Consider the following 20,421-nt stretch of genomic DNA (forward strand, 5'->3'; position numbering starts at 1 on the left):
CATCAGACTTGAAACTGATTATTTGGGTATCCTGTTTCCTTCCTCAAGAATGGAAATTTTTCTCCCCCAAAACCTCCCCCAATATATATTTTTTTTACCTCTTGTGGTTTGGATTACAGTGGTGAATATTGTCATACCTGTGTGGCTGATGCTGCCATTTTGAGTTGCCCATGTTTTGTTAGTGTCCCCATGTCACTGTGGTTAATGGTGTATCTGGTGATCCCGTCTATGCCATTGTCTCTAGTCTCTGGCACCATCCCTGAAACGTTGCCCAGGATGCTCTTGCCCTGTGGGGAACACATTGTCATGGGAACACAGGCGTCATCCCAGTGCTGCAGCTCATGTTGTCCTTTCCCGGGAGTCGTCGGTCGTTGTAGGCGTGCATGTTGATCACTGCATCCGTCTTCACCATGACTGGAGGCTGAGGCTTGTGTTTCACCCGTCTCTCGCAGGTGAACGACAGTCTGATCTCGTCCACCATGGCACTGCACAAAGACCTCTGGGCAAAAAGGGAGGATGCGGGGAGGGGAGTAAGAAGGAGAAGAGGGGGAAAGGGACGGGGGGTAAATGCCTTAGCTTTAAAAAAAAAAAAATTGACAGCAGAGAGTGTCGACAGTCTAAAGAGCACAAATGGATTAGAATATTCCCGTTATATTAATGCTGGTGTGTGCATATGTGTGTGTGCATGTGCATCCATGGCTGTCAGCAATGTCAAACTACACCACCACCACATGTAGCCTGCACACAGTTCATTGTTGCTGCTGTGCCAGAAAGAGTGAAGTATGGTGCATGAGCATAGATGCAACTACTCACTTAGCATGACCAAATTAGTGATTTACAACAGTCAAGGGTTCATGCTATTCTGACATCCCCAATGACTAATAATGGATTAATTCTCTATGCTCCAATTTGCAATTATGAGTGTTAAAATAAGTAAATGTTGTGGTGTTATGGCCAAGTACTCCTGGGGATTAGCCAAAGGCATGCAAATCCTTTTATAACATGTTTGAACTAAAAGCCATGAATAGAGCACAGCTTTGGTTTAGAGGCTACGTGGAATAAGTATCATAACAAAATGGGCATGGTTACAAACTTCTTTGCTGAAATCAGGGTGAAATAAACTGAAATCCTATTGGAGTGTAATTAAATGAATTGTACATTAATCTCTCATCCATTCAAACCACAGTGTAAACATTCAATTAAGAAAAAAACTAATTTATGGGGATATATACCTGCTCGCGTTCCGCAGTCTTCCTCAACTTGTAGATGAATTCAGCAATTGCCACAAAAACAGACAGCACTAGGCCAGATGCCAGCACAATGAATATACCACCCAGGTTTTGGATACCCATGGGGCCTGTCTCGCGACGCTCTTCATCTAAGCAGCTGCTCCCACTCCACCACTTCTCCTTCAGCATGTGTAGGCGCCCATCCTCCAAGATGCTTAGGATTGCTATGGTGATTTTGTCCCTGTACGGGGAGCCTGGAAGCAACATAAGGCCTATTTTACTTTGGAAGAAACGCCAGCTGGACTCTGTGATAATAAGGTTCATAAACACATTGTGTCATACTGTCTGACTAGTAGCTGAAGAAAAGCACGTTTTATGCTGCTGCTGCATCTAAAAAGCAAAACCTCACCCTCATCCTTCAAAAAGAAACACATAACTTATGAAAGTGCCTAAATTTCTTCATTGATTGATAGTCTCAGATGTATTATCTAGCCATCCAGGAGTCTTACCGAGGGGAGTGCCGATGCCATAGCCTTTGCTGTCGATCAGCCCTCCCACTTGTGTCAGGTTACAGTTCCTCCTTGTGATGTAATCAATGGTGGTCGACTCCGTAATGAGGGCATAGTCTGACCTCAGCACCCTCTGAATCCCATCCTCAATAGACTTCACCAGTGATGTTCTTGGCCTGCTGCTCATAAAGGCCCACATCTTCTCAAAAGTAGAAACCCTAGATTTCTGTAAAGGATGGAAAGAGCCCGTTAAAAAAAAAAAGCCACACCTTGGAACCTCATTTAAACAATCTCCGTCGCTAGAGGCAAAGAAAAAGTAGTTGAAAAGTATACAGAGCTTTTACCACAATAAAAAGGTTGAACTTGAGCAAAATAACTTAAATGTTATAGCCCAAGGTGTTGAAGCTGGAAATAATGCTGAGCATGAAATCTCACGGTTCCCTCTGTAGCCCTGAAGAATGGCAGAATAACTTTGCACCTATGCTTCTTTTTTTTTAGGAGCTTGAATAAAAAATGTCAGCGAATACACTGGTGGTATTTGTTAATTTACGGCATTTAAGAATATGGTTTCTTTTGCTAGTGACCAAATAGATTTCAATGATTACTCCTACAGATCTCCATTGTCACAGGATTAAAGGGCAGTAAATTGAAGCTTTGCACACATCTATTCTCATAAGTGCTACCGAGGCAGTAATAATAGAATGCCTCGCCATTAGTCGTGCATCAGGCTGTGTGGTATTTCATGCAATTTTCTGTGAGGTCACATTTATGCCATGTCTAATCCTAGATAATTACTGTCTAAAGACTATAAGCCATTTCGAATTGTGAAAGATGCTATTATAAAAAGCCCTCTATTATTCTTAACTCCAGTAGAAGCAGAGTCCTGGCGACTTGAAAGTGAGATATGATAGTCTGATATTAAAACTAACATCAGAGTAATATGAACATACCAATTAAGATGTGTGGCAAATGTTGCCAAGTTGCCAACTGAGAACAGTTGAGGCATTTTTTTTTTCCCAGCATGTGTAATTTATAAATGACTCATGAGAAAGACTTTCACTTTAGATCCCATCTCTCTGAGTCCAGAATTGCTTACAACTGGCATACCACTTTACTTGGAAGCAGTCACTTAAGTGTGCCTGTCAATTCTCTCGATTCAATATAACAAACAGCTTCTCATACAAAGGCTTTCAGGTAATGTGATAACTGTCTGGACAACAATGGCTTATCAAGTTTTCTCATGCAGTTGCTAGTTTCAACATGACTATCAACTTGTACAGTATTTAGATTGTCCACACCAAAAATCTTTACGTTGGATCAACTAAAAACATTGATCCACCACACAACATAATTGACATTGACTCAATGAATGTCCCGCTGCCAGTTTATATTGTATCCAAATAAAAACTAGGTTCAAACAAACTTCAATTAGAAAGTTCCATTTAAATGTCCACACTAATTATTTTAATGAACAACAGCATTGCTTTACTTTAATTATACCTGCTCAGCCATTACTAAAACATTTTCTCTCTGATGACCCGCTTATTGTATTTATTAGAGGTTAGTTATATTGTATTGGATGCATAAGTATGAAAGAAGGAAATCTTGTGAAGGCGGTGGAAGAAATCAGTAATAACTTGGGACTGAAACCTTTTTGGATTTTGCCTCGATCCCCAATCAAAATATCAACTCGTCAACACTTGTCTCTTTGTCATAGAAATGCATCTGGCCCACAACTATCCATCTGTCATGTGATGGGTAATTATTAGAGTAGACTCTTCTTAAGTGACAACTTGCTGCACATTTTGACTACATTCAAACAGAACCACAGTCAGTTGAATATGTTTTTGTGCCATAAATTCAGGACCAAATGCATCTGGCTACATACATCTGCACAGCCTTTATCTACTCCCTGGTCTTGCCAGTATTTATCATCCTTCTCTGCCTCATTGAGTTAACATCATTAAGCCTTTCTGTTAGAGCAAGAAGGAGCAGAGGGCACTTGAACTTGGGTAATTAGCCACCTGTGTCTCCTTATATTTATGACGTGATGATCATAACCACGATTTATCAAAATGCAGATAACGATCTAAAATAACATTCATTTACATCCAGAAGAACTGATGGTTGATTTATTTTCCCTTGAAAAGCTGTATTTATCATTACAGGACATTTCTGTAAAAAATTGTCAACTGTAAAGTATCATGATTAGTACCTTAATATTTTTTTTCCAAAAACATGATAGGGTAGAGTTTCAGAAAAAAAAAAAAAAAATCTCATACATAATCAGAGCCGTGGTATGCAGAACACACACACTATTCAGCAACAACTAAGAATACAGTATTTATGAACTCAACTAGAAAAATTGGGAGTCATAGGAACCAGGGCGGACAGACAGACTGATGACCTGGAAGAATCCTTTTTTTTTTTTTGTGATTGACTGTCATAAACTTATAGATTGTCTTCAAAATGTGCAGTGTTTTCATTTTCTTACCCTGAGAAACTAACTTTGTTACATGTGTTATTCAGCACCACAGCAGAAGGAGCAGCATCTAAAGCAAAGCTCCTAATAATAAAGTCAAAGACCCTGCAGGCAAACGCTGACATGTCGAAATAAAAAGAAATCAACAGGAACACATCAAATAGTGGAGAAGTGGAGAGGCTAAATAATTTGCCTTTGTTGTGGAAAGTAAGATCTAATTGGAATTATATATTTACACATATATGTATATTTATATATATACATATGCGTGTGTGTGTGTGTGTATATATATATATATATATATAGTGATTTCATTTCAGTGACAATCTGATTAATACATCCAGGAATTATTAGTAATTCATTTATCTTGTATTACTCAGTCATAACTGTATTGTTTGTACTTCACCTTGAAGAAAGACATGGTTGCCCCATCTTTGACCACACCATACTCAATCTTGGTCTGCTTGGCAATGTCATCAGCCGAGTCCACAGGCGAGTCCATTCTCTCCACAGTGAGAAAAGCTGCTAAGTTTGCTGTATAGGACGATATGATGATGAGCGTGAAGAACCACCAGATCCCGCCGATTATCCTGGTCGACAGAGCTTTGGGCATCAGTTCTGAGCCTGTGTGCAACACAGTGAAAGAGTATAAGTAATTAATGAGATACAATTATACATGCCAATACTGTAACTGAATTAAACAAATGCAGTGAGATGATCGCTTGCATTTTGTAAATTAGCCTGCAAATGTTTTTGGCAGTTCTGCTTGTGTTGATCAAGGTACTGTCAGTGAGGAAACAGAAATGGAAGCCAGCTTGGCAGGTGAGCCAAACGTTAAGCTAAGAATTCAGCAATGGTAGATCAGACCAGTAAAAGTGTAAATTTTCTCAGGTTTTTTCACAAGATATAATATATAGTTCATGTAAGCCTTGAGATTTTAAATAGTATCTTTCACAGTGTACTATATCAAGCTATTTAGCCATTTCATGTTGCCTTAAAGTCTAGCTTGCATTTATCACAACATATGCTTACATAAAAGTCTTACACATTAAAAGCCTTTAATTATGGAGTATAATAACTATCCTTGAAACGTCTATCAATATTTCTAGTTCTAAGTTTGGTATTTGCACATATTGTATCTGCAACACAGAACATAGCGTTTCTGTACGATTCAATTGTTCTCTCAAAACGGCTGGTTCATTTTCTGCAATCCGGCAACTGTTCACTGTTGTAATCACACTTAAGAGCTTTCTACTGCTCAAGCGCTGCCAGCATTCAGTAACCAATTTAGATATATCTCATGGGGGGTTAATGGCATTTGTGGTTGACCACCATAGTCTGTTACTGAATCTTTTGTATGAAATGAATTTTGGCCAACCACCTGCCCAAAAAGTTGATCTCCAAAAAACAATACGGGAGATTAAATCTTGAGGAAAGACATTTTTGATGTAATTCCCGCACCATTCTCTGACCATGTCATTTCATATCTCATCAGGTCTGCTTGATGCACAATAATATATTTAGTTAAGAAATCACAGCGTTTATAGAAATGGATAAAGAAAAATCAGGCTATACCTAGCCAGACTGACAGTACACCTGCATCAGCCTTGACTTTGAGTGGTCCTCTGCTGAGTAATACTATGTTAACAATGGCTCACTGACTGGTGTTAAAGTTACTTTATATCTCATCTCTGACAACCTTTAAATACCCTTGTGCTTTGTGCACTCTGTTGCTTTACTGCGAAGATTTATGAGGGCAATTCTGAAGAGTAACAAACCCACAGGAGGGGGGCAGAGTGGTCAGCTCTTTAACCTGTTCTACTAAATTTGATTGGATTTGTCCTTTGTGGTTTGACAAACCCTCTACATGGTTAAAACAAGGGAAGACAGTAGCATCCCTTAATTCAGTGTGACTTCAGACAGGGAGATCCAGATGCATTCTCTGGTTGCACTCAAAATGAAGTGAAGCAATGGGTAACTCAATTGAATTCCACACTATAAAGCGCTGTCGTCAGCAGGGAACAGTATATGGCGCTGCATCAGAAAACTCTAATAAATACAAAAAAAGAAGATCAGTCATATTGTGCCGGGGAAATAAAATGGTGTCAATATACCATACACTTCTTTGAGGAATGGCTCATTTCTTGTAAACCAAGGGAATATATATTTTCTGTCAGGGAAAAAGAAATACTGACACCATTAGTAACCCAAACATCAAATCGACCTCAAGATTTGCTCCCCTATTCAAGAGCAAATATTGTTGTGGGATTTTGCTGTGACGAAAATAGACATGTTTTATTTTCTGATCGGGATCAGGAATTCACGTGCAATCAAAAACGTCACAGAAGATAAAATACAAAACAGGAAAGGCAAAAACTGATGTCCGAAAGACCTGCAGAAGGTTCTTTAAAGGGGACTTGTTATGGACATTTTTTTTTTTTTTAATATTCATATATATATATATATATACTCTGATGATTGTCTACACTACAGTAACTTATTCGCAATTCACTGTTAAAAAAATAATCAATGCTACCACTAACAGCACTATCAGAAAGTGTCAGTGGTGGATGATAACAACAGTCCACGGAGAGAAGCCAAAACTGTCTGCTGCCACTTCCATGGCGGCAGCTTCTGTGTTGAAAAGCTGCTTCACCACCGTAGCTGTGTGTACTTTGTTACCATAGCAACCCATGCAGATATGTTGGTAATGTCTGGACATACAAAGTCCAATCTGTTCACTTTCAAAAAAACAGTGTGGACAGTCTGTCTTAAAGGTCTGATTTGAGAAAAAAAACAAAAACAGATTTGCATGCAGTCCGAACATATCCTAAGATTATGAATATTATACATATTATTGCTTATTTTTGTGCCATAATGGAGGATTTCGCCTTTCAATCACATCTAGTTCACTGAGTCACTCCAGCTGTTTCCCCCTGCTACTGGTCTTTATACAAAGCCAAGCGCCTGAGCCAGCTCTCTTTCAGGCATGGGTAGGAGAGTAGTACCAGTGTTTTTATCTAACTCTCTCAGAAAGACAATGGATATGCAAAATGGTCATGAAGTAGTTCATTTTTGCTCCACATGCTAACACAACAAACAGCCATAGATATATGGTATAATAGATATAATAAACATTCATTGTGTCGTATCTTGGTATATACATCTGTAAACTCGTACAGGAACAAAAAGTACACTTTGGAATAAGACGTCAACCATCAACACTTTATATTTGTTTTCTTGCAGTCGGAACCTTATTTAAAAACCTCACTTTTAGTCAGTAGAAGAAATTGTAATGTTGTGTAGATATTAGGCTACTTTTGTATTTTTATAAGAAAAGCCATATTTTACCAAGTGATTGTTAGTGCGCTGTAGTAAGGGGGCTTTTTTCAGTTCATAGGGAGTTCAGCTTGTTTTTTTTGGCCAAGCTAACGTTAGATTCTTGAGATGATATTGATTGCTAAAATTGTTCCATTTGCAATACTTTACAAATTGCGAAATATCAGTGAGATTCTTTCGTACAGTATATCTGTAAAATGTATGATGCCTCAAAAGTAGACAGCTCATCTGGTAATATTAAATTGTAAACTTGAATTTTCAAAGTTATTTTCATTGAATTCAGCGAAAACTGTACTCTTGCATTTTTTACAACTGTTCGATTATTTTTTCTCCTGCAGTATTATGATTTATATATCAAGGTGAACATGGCGCTTCGAGGCTTTAAACAGTTTCTCTGTATTGTATAAATAGCCTTAGTTAACCAGCACACACAAAAACACAAAAAGATTTAGGTTGTCTGAAGTTGAAACTATATGTGTGTTACTATAGTTGTAACATTTCTGAATACTACATACAATAATGGAGTTAACGGTGTACATACTGTCTGTCTACAGCCACTACAAACACCTCCGAATATATTTCTTGAGAGGAGATCATAAGGAAGTCACTCTGACACTGCGTTTCTCCTTCGAATAAATGAACAGACTGTTTTGCATTAAATGAGGCCTTTTAAATTGTCATCCTGGGGGAAAAAAGAAGCTTTTCTCAGTGGATTCAGTAGTGCATTGTGCTAAATACAATGCCCCGGTTTTCTGGAGTGTTTCTCCCCACAAGCAATGCCTCACCTCAACATGACAGAACTGGGCTTTCCCATGAGAATGATTACCTGCACTTAGCATTCTCTTCTGTGAAGTCACCGCACAAAGGCTCCCTTTCAGAGCTGGAGGCCTTTAATAATTGTTAATTGCTTTAAAACAATGACACTTATTAAAGGAAATGTTTATTTCATTGCAAGTAAATCTTAATCTGAATCTGATAAAAATAGAAAGAAAAAGAAAATCCTGTTTCTTAACCAAAGACACAAATCCACAACAGGTTAGTTTTTGTGTAAAGAACAAAAAAACAAAACAAAACAAAATAAAAAAAAAAATAGACACTAATTTGGTCTTGGTAATATTATTTACAAAATACTATATTATAGAGGAGAAATGTACTTTAATAAATGAAGGAATGATGTCACGGAGAATGAGAGAACTGGGAATAAAGCAACTCATAAATTAAACATACTTTCAAAAGTTATTTTATATGGGAAACCAATTTACGAGAAATGATCAGACATATGTTTGTTGTGAGCAAAAGCCTACTGAGACCCCAAGGAATGCATCTGAAGTACACAACGTGTTTGCTTTTGCACCTCCTCATACTTTATGTTCTTTGTGTTGTCCTTGACACCTTCCTCCCACAGAAAAGCTGGTAGATTTAAAAAAAAAAAAAAAAAAATTTAGGATCTCCTCAAACACGTCCATTTTTTTTAGACATGTCAAGGAAATGGCTTCCGTCTCAGCTGCTGTCAGTGTTTGTCAGACAAGCAAGGGATGTGTGTTTATGTGACACAAACAAACTATACCTCGCCGCAGATACCACCGTGCAGCATGTGTTACAAGGCACAGTAGCACAAATATAGTGTCATGGAAAGCCAGTGTGTGTGTGCGAGCTTTAAACTTTACATACAAAATATGTTCACTGTCAAGGTATTTTTGACAATCCTTAATTCAAAGATCATGTATAAATAGCCTAGTTATGCAAAATAAAAATATGCATTCTGTGTTCATATTTATATTCAAGATAAGCCTGCTAGAGAACAAACAAAACACACACCAACCTCATATTACCTTCCATTTTCAGGGACCTATGAATAAGAGCTGATTAGCAGCAGCAGCAACAGCTTCACTAAGCTACAGCAAATAAAAGAAACATGGGAGCTCTGGCTTTTACAGACAACACTGTGTGCCGCGGTTCGAATTATAATGGAAAAAATTCTCTCCTGTTTAGTTTAATAATATAGGCTACTAACTAGCTCATTTTGTTTTGATTATCTCTCTCCTCTCCCCTCCAGTACGCTGGTGCTGCACTCATAGTTCCCCGCCTGCACTGGCAAATTGGCAGAGCTGCTATGCAGTTTCACAAGAGTGCTGCCGAGTTTCTGTGCTTAATGAATTGCTGAATGTGTTTTCTATCCTTACGGGCAAAGATCCACTGCCGAGTCACAGTCTAAGCCTCCTTGATTTGTCTTGTTACATTGAGGTTAAACATTTTTTTACTTGGATCTTTTTCTCCAGAGTTGACTTCATTACGTTATTTCTGGGCCTTCATTAGCTTACGTATTCCTTTATGGGACACCTAGCAAGTGAAACCCATTTATTTCTCTTTGGTTTTTCAGTCAAAAGGATTACATCCGCAGTACGAGCTTTAATGAAACATGCTGGGTTCTTGTACGGAAAGGAAAAGTGCTTCTTTTTTTGTTTTTTTCTCCTGACACAATATATATGTCACACCTGCTTTCAACATAATTCGGCATCAAATGATATCAGAGACATTAGCTGGTGGGCGACTTGTTAGACATATGGATTCTCTGCACCGGATCACTCTCAGTTCAAGTCATGCAGCGCTGAAAACGTCACGGCAGCCCGTTCTAGCACGGCTGACAGCTGGTATTTGTCAGACATGTTCCTCAACTTAACCTTTTCGTCCCAATGCACAGGAAGCTTTTGAGCAGGGCCAGTCACTGTGTTAAGAGGAAATAAATGCAACAATGTTTTTCATCCTTACCCGCCAATCTCTTGACAAGTGCCTGGCACCTACTCTTCCCTTTTTAAACAGCAGGTATGTGACAACAGCCTTCCTTTGTCATGTAAGACTGAGCTGTGCAGTTGTTCCTGACAGGTAAATGTCTCATGAAACAGTCACAGAATGGAAATCATGGAGCTTGTCAGTTAAAGAGGCAGGAAGTGGGAGCTAGCGACGGGAAGAGGAAAGGAGGCGGCGGTGGGGGTGATGTTATTGTTTTTGACAGGGAAGAGGATGTGCGTGCCGCCATACCTTGTTGCATTAAGGAGCCGACTCCGAACCAGAAGCTGTTGAGGAGGGTGAAGTTGTTTTCTACCACATCTGATCCGGGATTGCAGGGATGGGCGTCGTACCACTCGTATGGGCTGAACCTGGGATTGAGAGAGGAAGTTGGAAAGCTGTTTTAAAATCGTTACCGGTTAATGGATCTCAGGAAAGAATCAATCATCTTTACCCTTCTTGAACATCGTTCTTTTCTGAATTGTATTCGCTTGAGTTATTCTGAGAGTTGGTGCTATTTTAGAGCTCCAGCTTTGATTTGGATTAACAAAAGTATTGCTGACAGCATTACGACAGCAGCTCTACATGTAGTACTTAAAGACACATTAATTGATTTTTTTTTTTTTTTGGGGGGGGGGGCATTTGGGGCAACAGAACAAGCTGTAAACACCAAGTTGACAGATGACCTTATAAAGTTGACACTGGTAACTGGACAGGGTGACTTTAGCAATAATTTAGCTTGGGCTCTCTGTCCACATTATGAATGTTGATTATTTATTTGCCTTTCTGCATGGCAGTAAACGTAAAGTTGGTTCATTAAAGCCTTTATTAATACAAAAAAACAGCTGCCTGCTGCTGCACATGAGACTGAAAAACAGGAAGAGTAACCCAAAGCATTAAAACTGTGAACCCTGAAGCAAAAACACCAAGTTGAAATATACCAAAATAGTATCGACTTTAGTGGAACTGCAGAGTTGGTTAATTTGTATTTGTGTGTGTGTGTGTGTGTGTGTGTGTGTGTGTGTGTGTGTGTGTGTGTGTGTGTGTGTGTGTGTGTGTGTGTGTGTGTGTGTGTGTTTGTGCATTCATTACAATGAGCAACAGCTTTCACATAACGCAGAACTCTTTGATTGAGAGTTCACACAAAAACATTAACCTGTGCGGCTTTAATAATGTAACGTTGTCTGTAGTAACATCGTGGGAACAACGTGGCCATGAATTTAAAATTTAGTTCATATAAAGTAGTTTTACGAGTGTAAAATTACCGTCAATGTTATCAAATGTCAAATCAAAACATTTTAAACTGGTCCTGTTTTTTAAGCCTTCCACTTGAATATCCCCTTGACTTTTTCCAGCATGCTTTGTAGTTAAAGTCGACCAATGAGGCACAGAAATATAATTTTTTTCAGAGGGTATAAAATGTCATATTTGAAAATGTGAGGCATGAAGACTCCTCTTAAAGTCGCATGAAACCATAAAGCATGCATCTTTCCATATCTCTGCCATCTAATTTGACATCTGCTTTTATTGCTGCATGCTTTTATTGCACAAGTCATTTTCAGAGGCATTCACTGAGATAAAACATGGCAAATGTCACCATTTACCCCTTTTAAAACATATTTATATTATGTGAAAAAATGTTTCTAGGTCTTTATTCTGGTGCTCAGCTTTGAATAATTGTATGCTTTGGACTTCAGTGATTAACTTGATAGTGGGGTGTCAAAAGAAACTGAAAAAATATAACTAATGTAGAAACTAAAATGGTCCACTGGAACCTACTATAGTGAATCCTCATGTCCATATTTAAATGTTTTTATTTTGAAAGAATAGAGTGAGAAAGATTGACTGTAATTGATTTACATTTAATAAAAAATACAAAGTAATGATAGACTTTAATGCAATTACATGGTGCAGAGATACTTCCTGTCAGTATTATATTTTAATCAGACACTGAACAAGACTGATGGTTAATCATGAAACAGTTTTCCCGCCTTCATTCACGTATTTCTCAACTTAAATAAACAACCAGACATCTGAACTGATGAGCACTGAGACTGTTTTTGCCCAATGTGTGACTTGTCTAAATGTTGTTGCTTAAAATGAAGACTGTCGAATATACTCACTTGTGTGTCTATCATGAAAGTGTTTCTATTAAAATTCCTGACTCATCTGCCCGTAATAACATTTGCAGACATCAGAGAGGCCTTGAACAGCTGTTGTACAAATGTGGTACTCGCTACCATCTTAATGAATTCCTTCAGTCTCATTTTGTTTTACTTTAATGTTAAATTGAAAGCCATGTTCATATAATATGTGATAGTGAAGAGCCGCAGAAAATAGGAGAGACTTCATGCAAAGTGAAAATACATGAAGAGGATTTAAAACAAATGAAGAAAAAGGAATGTCTTTCTCCATTATTTTGAGTGCAGTTTCTATACTTGCAATGTAACAGCGCTGATTCAATACTCCTGGTTTCTCTGCTAATTTCTTAAAAGGCTGTGCTGTCAAGCAGAGCCATAAGTTTGCTACAGACCGCATGCTGACAACAACACAGCTAACACATCTGAAAACACCTGAGCATGCAAAGACAACACAAAAACATGTTTGCAGTCACAAACATTATATTGAATTTGAACTTATATCTACCCAACATGTACTGTCTTCTGATGTTACAGTTATGCCAATAATTAAATGACTTATTTTCACAGCCTAATAACAGTAATTTTTCCGCTACTTATTTCAGTCTGAATTATGGCAGAAACAAGTCTGCAGCAGCAATTTACTGTATGTTCTGTATGCATGTTCAATAATGTATTTTCAGTTTTTTGAGAAAACAGTGGAGCTGTAAAGCACATGCTTTGGCTACACTAGAAATAGGTTGATCAGTTTATCGACACATTTTGGTCTTTTTGTGGGATTTAATGACTATTAGAAAAACACTGAATATTCCCAGTAAAATTCCTTAAATAAATTTGACATTATTACAGTAAATATGTTTAGTAGCACAATGTAATAGATTAGTGGAATATGAATCCCTATCTTATAAAATTATATGGACAGTGTGAATAAATATATTGTTTACATTGCTACGGTATAATTTAAAATATATATACTGTAAAATATAGAAAACAAATGCTTAGTTTTGCCAGTACATGGATAGATAGACATCTCAAAGTCCATAAAAAGGCCCCATGCCTTATTGTAGATTTCTGAGAGAAACCACCTTCATTACACACAGCAGACCATAAATGCTCATCCGCATTAACACATTACCTAATGTTTTAATAATTTGTGTTCTGTGCTGTTTAATTTGATCTCCAATCATATTTTTTTCTGATGCATATCTCCAGGGTTTGAGTTATGGATGCAAAATATACATTCTCTCTTTAAACCTTAGTTTTAAGTGTTACAGTAAAAATCTACACATCTCTTATCTATACCTATAATAGAAGTTCAGTTGGAGAAATGCAGACTAATTATTGGAGCTGCAGAGCTTTTGAAAGCCCAAGCCAAAGAGTTTTCGCCCTTATTTCGTTGATGATATGTTGATACCTCTGTTTACCATTTAATTAGCTGTTTGTTCTTGAAGTAGCCATCTCATTGTTTTCCGCTTCTGTTTTATACATGATGCACTTTTAGAAATATGGCCTTTCAGCTATCTAGGCCAGCTTACAAAAGAAACAACTAATGCAGCAATTTAAGATGATTTTGTACTTATGCGAAGCCACTCCAGAATTAGTTTGGTCTCAAAACAACGCTGGAGGATAGAGCAGTGCAGCTGTTTGCTCTCAAGGCCCAGAAATCCTTTCAACGCCTGCTTTTCTAGAACTTCCTCAAGCACCACTTTGCATGAGAAGCTGCAGGAAATACACACAATGATACTAAAAGGGTATTCATTATATTCATGACCAAATAAAAAAAAAAAGAATTACAAGTGAGATACTTTTCACCCAATCAAACACATAATCTCCATAGATAATAATTGTGACTAACTTATTACAGCCTGGAATTTCATTAATTAATATGTAAATGCTGATGATCAACTATAAATAGCCTCCTCTGATGCAATTTCACATCAGGTGTATATTTTTTTGTCTTTGTGCTGATGAATATGATAATTACATCAAGTTATTCTTTTTTACTTGAGCAAAATGTCTTCCTTTTTAAAAGGTCATTTTAAGCTGCATTGCTAGTTTCAATGACATCTCACAGGAAACCAGAAATTGCACCCTGAATAGGACTTTGCAACTCAACTGGAGGCTTTTTTTGTATTCCTCCTCTCACTGCCGGGGTTGTGGAAGAGCCCATGCAGACATAACTGCCTTGGATCACTACCCACCAGCTAGCACAGTATGATAAACTGGCTCGTTTACTCGAACCCTAGACTGTAATGATAACAGAGTAGATTACCGTGTCTATCCTGAAAGACCTCATGGAGAAAGGTATGAAAGACTCGATAGGACAAAATAGCACGTATCATCTGCACTTACCTGGCAATGACAAAAAGGACACAGCTAACACCGAGGTAGGCCAGGAGGATGTAGACCCAGATGTCGGGAGTCATGGGGTTCAGGAAGGAGAAGAAGCCGTTGTTGGTGGCGTTGGGTTTGCGATACAAGATGCTGATACCCATGCTCATGAAGGGCTTGGAGAAGTCGATGAACTTTTCACGCACGTAGGTGATGGTGAGAGGAGACACTGCCAAGTCTGCCCTCTGTAGCGGAAAAAAACCATACAGTGAATGGTAACACTGTTCGATTTCTATTTTCATATTGGAAGGTTTTAATCAAGCTAACTGTGTGGCTAGAGTAATACTAATAATGTCCGTCCGGTCCACCACTTTGGTCCAGACTGAAATATCTCAAAACATTAGAATGTATTGCAGTGAAATTTGGTACAAAATTCCCTGCCAGTATTGTCTCTACTCGGTTTGACTCTACTCACTTTTGTTTTCCACGGCAGATAGAACCCCCTCAATGCATCAGCATTACTATAGCAACACTGTGTGAACCTACCGTGACGTCATCTACAACGCAACGCAGACTCTCACCAAATCCTTTTGTTAACAACCAAACAGAGGCATGAAGTTAAAATTTCTAATTTTGAGTAAAATGTCTGTAAAATAACTTTGGATTAATAGCCACAAAAATCGGTACTGAAATCAATTTACTATTAGTACTGTTCGATTATAACTAAGCTATGAAAAAACTATGACAGTGAATAACTTATAAGGAGGTTACAACAAGGCTATAAGATATGTCTTTTATCAAAAGTGTGGATATATACAATATTATATGTCTGTGGCATTCTCGTCCAAAATCATGATGTGAAAGTGATGCAGTATGTTTCCTCAATGATGGCTTTTAAAAAAGTAGAGACATTGTTCCAGGGTATCATATGAGGTCCCTTTTTTAAAGCCATTATATAGTGCTACTGGAATGACATATGACACCATACAGCATTATGCAATGCACACGATAGAGCATGACGGGATAAGTTGCAGTCACCCATTATATGTGTCTGACTGCATATTCAGAAGGTATCGGCGGCCCCCACAGCTCCCATGCACCACGGCTGGACAGGAGGTTAATGAAACCAGCTGCTTGGTTCACGCTCGGATACCTCTTTCCTCCAAGAAACGACACAACTCACAAAGGGAGGCTTTCTTTACTTCCTACACACTGAGCGGTGGGAGAGGAACAGGGCTCGTTCAGGCAACAGATCACCGCACAGCATTTTCACCAAGTTAAATGAGTTTTCACGTTTGTTATGGAATTTAATGCGAAACCAAGCACTACAGGAATTAAATCTGCTAATTGTATACACACACACACACTAGCTTTGTATAATGAAATGAAAATGAGCTAAATGATGCACCCATGCCTATGCCATCTTGTGAACTGATGCCTTCTGTTGCATATTCTTTTGTATGTTGTATTTAGTTTTTCTTTAGAAGCTTGAAGCCTGTGTGTTTTTTTTTACACTAAATTCTCCTCCAAAGACTCTCTGGCTATTCTCAATGTGAATTAAACTTTCTCTACGTCTGGGGCAGCTCTTCCCCCAGACTCATGTGATCACTACATCATAGCAGTAAACAAAGGTCAGAAAGAAAATGTTTCCACTTTGCGTGCAGCACCGCGGTTTACGTGCTCCTGTGGTCCACACCGTGGTGGGTAAATACACAGCGGCTTCTGAAGAGATGGAAAGATGGGAAAACCAATGCATCCTGCTGTGCATCTGCTGTCCCCTTTAAACTATTCAAATTTGTACATCACTTACTGCTCCCTCGGTTCTCCGCTGCCAACCGCAGCTTTGAACCAACCTGCCACTCAGCCGTAAGATCAACCAGCATGTGACTCCAGACATCCCAAGGGTGGGGCTAATAGACATGCCGCATGTCCTTGTTCGGCTTTCTGCCTAGGCACACAAACTGGGCACGAGATAGATAACCTGATAGTGCCCTGCTATGTGCCGCATGGCTCGGTGTTATCTGGGTTTGCAGATGGGCTTAGTGGTTTTCTCCTTCCGGACCTCCTCACCTGACAGACTGCCTCGAGGATTCGTGAAGTTACAACTAACATGAACCACAATACTGATGGTACAGTGTACATACAACATACTCTGCATTGTTAGTTTGTCTTTGTTTTTGTAAAATATATACAGATAGGACTATACTGCATTCGCTCCAGCTCCAAACATACAGTAATTGAAACTTGCTCACAACCAAGGCTTTTACCCTTTAACGAACATTTGCACACACTGTTACATAGTCTCTGAATGCAAACGATTGGTTATTCTGATTTTATGCAGTGCTGTCATTTAGAGTTTTTGTTCCGTTTATAGACATTTAGAGCAGCTAGAGGTGCATAGTTTGCCCCAGCACAATATGTTGTAATTGCAGAAACACTTTGCTAAACTATGCCATGGAAACTGCAGATAACAGATAGCAATTTTTGCTTTAGGGATGCTGAGGGAATATAAAAACACCCAAATAGCCAGGTGTACATCCATTTTCCAAAACTGTCGGCGGAAAATAAATGCACAGTGTGAAATGAATGTGCAAACAACATACAATAGTATGGATACGTGTGGACCGTCTTATATTACGTGGTCTGTTATCGAAATATACACGGGGTTAATTATGAAGCGTGCACAGTGTAATCTGCAAGTTCAGAATGTTGTGGACTGTAACTGTGATTTACTCAAGGGCACTTTGACAGGCAGGACAGATATGTTGTTGCTGCTGTGGCAGTTGAACTTGCATCCTTGCAGCTTTGGGTCAGTCACTCACAACACCAGGTCATCCTGCTGTGTCGGATCAAAATTCAACTCACATTTGGCCATCTACTTGTAAGCATATGCTGCCTGCAACTAGCAAATAATATTTTAATGATCATAAAAATGTGAAAAATCTGTGTTATCTAACTGTAAACAGAGTAACTTCTTCTCTAAGACATAAATCTAATTGACTATCTGTCTGCGTAGACAAAGAGGAAGTGGGCTGGCTATAACCTTCCAGTGTATCTGTTGAAGCAAAGATTAATTGCCATGACAGAAACAAATGATGTGTTAAGGACACTATTAACATTTGCATCACAGCATGATTAAAGTGATCATCTATTGTGACTAAATCAAGTTTAACAAGGCCTGTTGCATCATTTAGCACCTTACAAACAATGCCCTTTGGCATCGCAGTGAGCTTTGTGACTACACAGGGGAAAATAAAGCGCTGCATGTTACACAATGCTAAATCGTTGCACTTGGCAACACTGCAGTTTGTCATTCAGAAGGTTCATTTGCACGGGGAGTTAATATACAATACTATATCATATTCATACTAAAACATATAAAAAGGCAAACGCATATATACAACTCATCAAATTTTACTCTATATCTGTCACATCTTCTCTGTGTGCAAAGCTCGGTGAACTACAAAGATGAATGAAGGCTTACGAATGATTTTTAATAAACTCAAGTCTTGTTCTCTTAAAAAGATGTCAGTCAAACACCATTGTGTAATTCTGTAATGCAGTGATGATTTATGAAGGTGCAGTGTTTGAGCGTATAGCATAGATGTATGTCTTTTGTTTCAGGACCACTTTATCAGCTAAAACCAACTGTTTCCCCCATTTTCTCCCTCAGACCTTATCTGACTCTCTAACCTCTCTTTAAGTAAAGGCACTGATCCCCAGTAAACCAGTATACAGCTTATCTATCTGTATTTCTCGTCAGTATAACAAGAGGGGGCAACGGGTTTTTAAGGGGTCAATAGAAAGTAATTATAAATTTAAACTGAAAAGATAAATATAACAGTACACTTTACCTTTTCTATCTCCCATGGTGTATACAATAAATGGGTTTCATTTATACAATTGACTTTAATACAAATATGTTGTATGGGATACATACTTTATATAAGAAAATAGCTACTTCCTGTACAATATGTTTTACTTCTTGTCAAAGAGGAATTGGTGTTCTTTTCTGAAGAAATTGGTTTCCATACTGGTCTCTCATATAATCTCAGGGTCAGATCTCTTGAGATTGCCGTGAAGTTTATGTTTCAGGTCTGCTGGATCTTGATCAGATTATCCTTACCAACAGGGTAAGGAAAGCACCAGACCACAAAATAGAACCGACTCAAAATCCATAAAGAAGTCGTCTTGTATCATTGGTCATGTGATAAGAAGCAGTAAAAGCCACAACTAGCAGTGTAGATCCTCTGCTGCTATTTACAAGGGCAATAGACAGAAAAAGGCAGAAGTATATATTAACAATATAAAACTTCATATTTAAATGGTTGAATTTAATTCTGCTACTTCAGAACTTGTCGAATTGTCTCTAAAGGTACACAAAAGTAGAAAATGCACCTACATTGGATGTCCTGTGTGTGTGTGTGTGTGTGTGTGTGTGTGTGTGTGTGTGTGTGTGTGTGTGTGTGTGTGTGTGTGTGTGTGTGTGTGTGTGTGTGTGTGTGTGTGTGTGTGTGTGTGTGTGTTTGTTTTCAACAGCTTATGTTCATATTTACAGTCAGTGCCAAGGTCTCAGTCACCAGATGCTATAACACGTGTAAACCGTATGCCACGAACAACAAAAACAACAACAACAACACATTCTTTTTTCTATTAGTCTGTAAGCTGATGAACAGACTCTTTGTGGCCACCTGCAGCTCCTCCCTTTTAAACTAAAGAAAGGGCTAAAACAAATACTGCATGGGCAGTTTAATGATGGAGTCATGCATCTTGATTTTGTGCCGGCAATCTCTGCCTTTGGTAATCCTTTTTTTCCTCTAAAGGTTATTGTTATCAACATGGATCTAGCAAAAGGCTTGGATGGTGAAATAAAGTGCTGCAGTGGGAGCCCACCTTTTCCAACCCTTTCAGCACCAAGCCATTGACTCCTGCCATACAATTCCCTGCACTAAATGCCACTTAAGCTATTACAAGTTTTCAGCTGAGTACAGCGCTGACCTGTAGGGGCTGAGGACAAAGAGAGAACACTGACAGGGACACTTATGAAATGCCACCAGAGAATTGCCACCATCACTTCGATGTGAGGTTGTTTCATGGCCGCTGAGGCTTTGAGTTTGACACAGACAGCTGCAATTGCCCACTATCGCTCAGAAAGATGAGTGCCGGTGTGTTACCCTGAATCCTGCACTATATGCAGGATTACATGCTCATGCTCAATATCTGGTTTAATGGAAGTGGTTTGACTCACCGAATGGCATCAACAGACTTGTAACTTTTAGGCAACCTTGACATAATTGTGCCATAAATGTAACTGACAGCTTTGCAGGCTCTTCCTGACTTGTATTCAATCATAACTATATCACTGTCCACATGGAGGACATAACTTACAGTTCAGTTCAGTGGCATGCTTTTGTAAGTCTGTGTGATGATGCAAAACACTTTTACAGTGTATGAAGATGCATAATTACAGCAGATATTTAAGAAATAGTTTGACATTCGAAAGTCTTCTTGTGAAGTCCAAGACAAAAATATCTAGAATTTTGAACCTGGACCCAGCAGTTGGTTAGTTTACCAATATAGAGCATATAGAGCGAAAACAAAGGGAA

At 38.6% G+C, this 20,421-nt stretch overlaps 1 protein-coding gene across 1 annotated transcript in view; it reads right to left on the minus strand.

Annotated features, from left to right (window-relative positions):
- Positions 1-212: 212 nt before the first annotated feature.
- Positions 213-20,421, minus strand: part of grik3 (glutamate ionotropic receptor kainate type subunit 3) — an 86,408-nt gene continuing 66,199 nt past the window's right edge. The window contains exons 11-16 of the mRNA XM_069703836.1: positions 14,837-15,060; positions 10,599-10,717; positions 4,627-4,844; positions 1,739-1,964; positions 1,233-1,483; positions 213-499 (exon numbers count right to left, since the gene is read on the minus strand). Coding sequence (XP_069559937.1) covers positions 305-499; positions 1,233-1,483; positions 1,739-1,964; positions 4,627-4,844; positions 10,599-10,717; positions 14,837-15,060 — 1,233 coding nt within the window. The 3' untranslated portion in view covers positions 213-304. The remainder of the gene's footprint in view (positions 500-1,232; positions 1,484-1,738; positions 1,965-4,626; positions 4,845-10,598; positions 10,718-14,836; positions 15,061-20,421) is intronic.

Source organism: Brachyistius frenatus, unplaced genomic scaffold (genome assembly GCF_029030835.1).
Source record: "Brachyistius frenatus isolate BFR_SWC_R1_liver_20210118 unplaced genomic scaffold, ASM2903083v1 Contig_48, whole genome shotgun sequence".
Taxonomy (NCBI): domain Eukaryota; kingdom Metazoa; phylum Chordata; class Actinopteri; family Embiotocidae; genus Brachyistius; species Brachyistius frenatus.